Genomic DNA, 6025 nt, shown 5'->3' on the forward strand with positions numbered 1-6025 from the left:
TCTACTGCAGTCAGATTCACCCGTGATCACTCTGAAGGAATCACTCACATTAGCTGTGCACTTGTAATGACACATCAAGGATGTTAAGAGACTAAAAGCAGGTTTAAAACTTGCCCCATTGAAGTCAACAGGGTGCAAATTTTAAAAAGAGGATAACATGGTGTAGGCAACACCGATTTGTGTCGTTGTTCTCTGTACTGACAGCACTCCAAATTTACAAAAAAATGAGCTCAATGTTAAAATTGACCGGAGTTCTCCTTTAAACACCTATGATTGGCCATTGTGTTCAAGAGATCAACAGACATGTCAGTGATTGGCTTCATTGCTCAACACTGCAAAAACACGTAAATAGATGCTCCCTTTGATGCTCTCCTGAGCGCAAACACACATACGCACTGGGGCGATTTCCAAATCTGTTCCGCCAATGTGCTATTATTACAGTATCATGCAGTATCAACTAAGGGGTGCTCTTGCTTTCGTTTGAGTGGCATGCACATGGGGCGGGGGGTGGGGGTTTGGGTTTAAGCCCCTGCCCCTTTAATTGCTTATGATAAAGTGCCCTTTCGGTCGTATTGCAGTGCCCCCCGGTGTGATTTCAACCAACCACCCAAGGAAACAACATATGTCGCCTATGCCACGGGCCGGCCCTGGAAGTCAGGGACTAAATGTATTACATAACCTGCAAACCTTCCAGCTGTCCTGTGCTTCCATCTTGTCATAGCTGTAACTGTATATTGGACAGCATGAAACCAAACAGGGGTATAATGACTTCTTATTGTGGTATGTGCATTCTAACCTTCCCATGTCAGCCTTACATAATTTCTCACCACTGAAATTCCACAACTACACAACCAGATAAAGGTGAACAACAAAAACGGGCCAAATACATACCCCTGCTGTAGGCTAGCATGGCTGGACTGTGGTCTCTGTGCCCAGATTCTCAGAACAGGCTTTGTTGTCTCCACTGTTCCTCTCACATCATTACAAGTCGTTCCTAGCAAAGCACACAGATGAAGCTTATATTGAAGCAGATGTATCGTTTTCCACAGTGAGGTAGGCACATGAAAAGCAGGAGTCATTCGCAGTCTGAATTGTGGCTTGTGGGTTTTTTCTGACCATCTGTTCCATTTTGAGGTGGGTTAATTTTCCTGAGGTTTCTCTCATGCCTCTGTTCAAGCTTCGAAAGGTCCAGTTTTGTCACCAAGCGACATTTGTGGTCCACAGGGAGAGTGTAGCACCAAAGCTTGAATCACAGACATTCCAACATAAATAAAGCGATATATGGGTTACACAAAAGAGGCTTGAAAGTGTTTGTGTGTGTGTATATGACTCACCTGTCCATCACCAGACCCTGTGATGAACTGACTGTTTTGCTCCATGAAGAACAGACTAAGCAGTGGATACGCTGTGAAACAGAAACATCTTCATTACATATTCTCTACATTTACAGGCTATAATGAGTGAAGAATTTCAATTTATGTTGTATAAATATTGGTGTTAGAAATTATACACCAACCTGATAGAACAGCAGATTCATAGAGAATATCCCCCTTCCTCACATCCCATATCTGATACAAAAAAAGAAAGCCATATATAAAAATAACTATACAGTTTATATATATATATGGGTACAATAAGCTGTTATGCCCCCGGTTTCACAGACAAGGCTTAAGCCTAGCCCTGTACTAAAATAAATGTTTGAGCTGTTTTAACTAAAAGCAACTTGCACTGACATATCTTAATATATTGGGCAGGCGCAAGTGCAGTTAGAGCGCATCCGAATCCACTTTTGCTAGTTTAACGACAGGAAAAATGGTCGGTGTGGGTGTGTTATGGGCTCCCAATCCCTTTAAATGCCAGTTGCGCTCGCGCCATGGCGGATTTGCTATATACATGACAGAATTTTATAGTGGAAAGACCGAACACGTCTCCAGAGCGCAAACGGATCTGCTAGTGCGCGAGGTAAAAGTGTGCAAGCAGACCATCTACGGGACAAGCCGGATTCATTCCACCATATCTCTATGTACACAATAATAATCTTTTACACTGTAATCCTTTTATTTTCAATATTTGGCATGTTTGTGTGCTGCTGTGCGTCCCTGTGTGTGTAATAAGCAGAATGTACGCACGTTGTGGACCCGCCACAACGGCGGGTAATGGATAATGGCCCGATTTATTTTTGTTATTTAAAGAGCGCATTAGTAATGTTGCCTCAAAATAGCAACGAGCCAGCAATGCGCCCGAACACACCTCGTTTTCAAACCAGCACGTGCACAAATCGAGCAAATGCATTTGCTATTTAAACAACGTGTCGCAGGACGTGAAAATGATAACTGCGTCAGGCTGAAACTAGCAAAAAACACTTGCGTCGCGCTTGGTGCTGCATTGCGCTGGGTGTAAGATAGTGCCCATTGTCTAAAGATGCACACCAGTAATGTTTTTTTCTAAGGCATGTTTATAAAAGCTACTTAAATATCCTAATTGAACTAAGGCCTAATCCTGGCTTAATTTAAGCCCTGTCTGTAAAGGTTTAATGCAGAAGACATTACTGCAAGTCTATGTTGATTTGGAGCCCAAGAAAAATGTCCTATTATTATCAATGTTTAAAACATTTTTGTTGTTATTTATTTTTAACATCTATATCTATATCTATATTTCTTTAATAATTCTTTGATGAATTAAAAAAAATCTTTCTGACCCCAAACTTTTGAATGATAGTGTGTGTAAACACAATAATAAACACTAAGAAAATCCATAATTAGTACTGGCTTAGTCATGCTGTTCCGGTTGGTATCGTATCTGTACCTTGAATGTTCTGTCTTCTGAGATTGAGATGAGAAGATTAGCATCCCATGGACAGAACTCTGATGCAGTCACAGGACCAAGATGAGCTTTCAGCACTCCAAGCACTTCCTCTTTCTATAGGAAACAGATATACAGTGGCCTCAAGTTTTGTGTCTTTATTTATCTTAATGGAAAATATGTTTATTGTTTTACATTGAAAGGTGTTTTAGTACATACAGCAAAGACAATCATATATTTGTAAGCTTATACAATTTTTTTTTTTTTAAGTCTTATATACAAGTTGATGAGGGGCTTATTCTGATTTTTCTGTACACTGATTTACTGCTGGTTTCATGTGAGTTTTAATGTTATCTCTCATCTTTATGGGCTGGTCAATCACAGCTTGAGTAACGGAATGTTCTGCATGCAGTATTTGTTCAGCGTTTCATCTGGAGATGGGTCAAAAAGGCATTTTTTCCCCCTCTTTTACCGTTTCAGCATAACTGCTTTTGAACAAAAACGGTGTGCACCTTATTTCATACCTTTGCATTCAATAGAACCACTCTGGAGCCTGAGCATGCTGCCACTTTCCAGCTCAGTGGACATAGTGACAGATGCACCACCCTGCCGAGCAATGTGCCAACAACTCTACCTGAGGCAATTACACCTGGAACACAGATGTCATGGTTGTAATATAAAAAAAATGACAGACAGAGAACAATGGCTACATTCTTGAGAGGCACCATTTATATTTCTGGATGTTTTTGACTCCAGATGAGCAGATTTTTTTTATGTATTTTTATAGGTCTATGGGCGCTTATTACCTTCTTTGATTTGTCTGTAGCAGCGATGGATGTCCCAGACAATCACATAATCGTTAGAAGCACTACAGAGGATGAGACGATCACTCACTGTCCCAAACACCATAGCAGACACATCGCAATGGTGACCAGTAAGTTCCAAGGGAGACTACAGGAAACATTCAAATTAGTTGCAGGTTTAATTTGATAAAAAATACAGTATTATTATAATAACGTGAAATATTATTAAAATTTAAGCAAACTTAATTATTTTTTTTTAAACATTTTAAATTTTTTTTGAATTCATTCCTGTGATGGCAAAGCTGAATTTTCAGTAGCCATTACTTCAGTCTTCAGTGTCACATGATCCTTCAAAAATCATTCTAATATGCTGATTTGGTGCTTAATTTTTAATAATAGTTCATATTATCAATGTTGAAAAAAGCTGTTGCTGCTTAATATTTTGGTGGAAATTGTGACACATTTTTCAGGATTCTTTGATGAATAGAAAGTTAAAAATAACTGCATTTATTCTAAATCTTTTGTAACATTATAAATGTCTTTTGTGTCACGTTTGATAAATTCAATGCATCCTTTTTGTATAAAAGTATTAATTTAATTTATTTTTTAAAATATATATATAAAAAATGACAATCCAAACTTCTTAGAGTATCACAGTTTTTACAAAAATAAGCAGCACAACTGTTTTCGACATTGATAATAATAAGAAATGTTTCTTAAGCAGCATATTAGAATGATTTCTAAAGGATCATGTGACACTGACGACTGGAGTAATGGTAACGTTGCCATCGCAGGAATAATGTACATTTATAAATATATTATTTTAAATTGTAATAATATTGCATATTATTTTTTACTGGATTTGAAATGCAGCGAGAGAGAGACTTAGACTTGGACAAAAACATCCAAGTCTAATTTTGGCATTTGTTGAAAATAAATATAAGTGCACAAAGACCTCCAGGTTGTTGTTTTCATAAATCCTTATATTCTTGCCCTGCCATGGGACAGCACAGTGGGAAGGGCAGCAGGTCAGCTGCAGGTGGGACACTGGATTATTGCAAGTTACAGCGAACCTCTCAGTAAAATACTGCTCTGAGGTCACAGCAGCCATGGAGTCCCCAATAGTCACCTGTAACAACACACAATGAGAAGTCTGAAAAGAAAACATTGCTTAAGTGTTTAGCAGGGAAGGATGACATCTAACAGGCCTAGTAAAAATGCAGTATTAGTAGTGTTACTGGATGGAGGTTTTAAAATAACAGGCAATTGCCAAGCACACAGCTGAGTGCACATGACGGATTAATGTAACATCACCCAACATGTTGCCTGTAAATTTGACAATGCTCAACACAATTGGATCAGAGCCCTGTCAGTGCTTTGGCAATGTAAAGCCTTTTTACCATGCCATACCATACCATGAACCTAGGGGCCTGTGTAGACCTTAATCTGCCCCTGATGGTGTCCCATGAGATTTTTATATAGCATTAGTAGATAAGAAGATAAGAAAAATAAGAAGTGGATTTTTTTAGACCTAGTATGTTTGATAAATTAACATATAACATTAAATTAATCAAACTATCAACGCTGAAATGAGTCGGCAGCAGTCATGTGGTACAAGTAAGAGCACTGTAAGTTGTTCATGTTCATTATTATTTTAATGTTATGTGCTTAGAGATATGCCGTCTCTTATGACACTGCTGAATCTGCTCTGGCTGTGTGCGACCTGCGCGTTCACTTTAATGTGTTTAATAGTGGAAACTGAAAAACGTGAGTAAAACAAACGATTATCAGTTTAAACTAAAGGTTGGACTCAGTATAGTGTTCCATACAACTTACCAAATATCCAGTGATCCATGGATATTGACATGGAGCCAGGAATCGTGTTTCCTGACATTTGGATGTGCCTGATTTCGATGCAGGGGAAATACATTAAGCAAATTTGCCTGTGAACGCTTTATTTAAATACAATATAGGTAGGTCTAAATCCGGATCACTTATATCAATGTTATATATATCATCAGATCATCCACCGCTAAAACTTAAAAACATCCAATTATGCAGAATATATAATGGTAAATATTTAATTGATGAGTTGATACAATATATAGAGTATGATTTTACCCCTAAATTCAGCATATTGACACAAAATGATAACTGCAAATCCACCTTTCGCTGCCTGGAGTCCAGTTTATATAGTTATATAGTATTGTTTTTCAACGGCTCTGGCTAGTGCTATGCTAGCCACAACGAAATTGTTAACCCTACCTTTAATATTCAATTCATTAGAACAAAAATGTTATATTAATTATTAACTTTAATTAACACAAGTGTAATATTCAATTGTGTCCCACATTTTACATTCCTATTAAGTTACCGCATTATTTTCCCCCAATATTTTTTTTAAACATTCCTTACAATTG

General features: G+C 37.9%; 1 protein-coding gene across 1 annotated transcript in view; it reads right to left on the reverse strand.

The window, feature by feature from the left end:
- wdr27 (WD repeat domain 27) overlaps positions 1-4725 on the reverse strand; it is a 57386-nt gene extending 52661 nt beyond the window's left edge. Inside the window, exons 1-8 of the mRNA XM_081350569.1 lie at positions 4561-4725; positions 3609-3753; positions 3327-3451; positions 2806-2919; positions 1517-1568; positions 1335-1405; positions 1117-1243; positions 892-994 (exon numbers count right to left, since the gene is read on the reverse strand). Of these exons, the coding sequence (XP_081206695.1) occupies positions 892-994; positions 1117-1243; positions 1335-1405; positions 1517-1568; positions 2806-2919; positions 3327-3451; positions 3609-3753; positions 4561-4716 (893 nt within the window). The 5' untranslated portion in view covers positions 4717-4725. The remainder of the gene's footprint in view (positions 1-891; positions 995-1116; positions 1244-1334; positions 1406-1516; positions 1569-2805; positions 2920-3326; positions 3452-3608; positions 3754-4560) is intronic.
- Between the last annotated feature and the right edge of the window lie 1300 nt (positions 4726-6025).

This window comes from Scardinius erythrophthalmus (genome assembly GCF_964197995.2).
Source record: "Scardinius erythrophthalmus genome assembly, chromosome: 21".
Lineage (NCBI taxonomy): Eukaryota > Metazoa > Chordata > Actinopteri > Cypriniformes > Leuciscidae > Scardinius > Scardinius erythrophthalmus.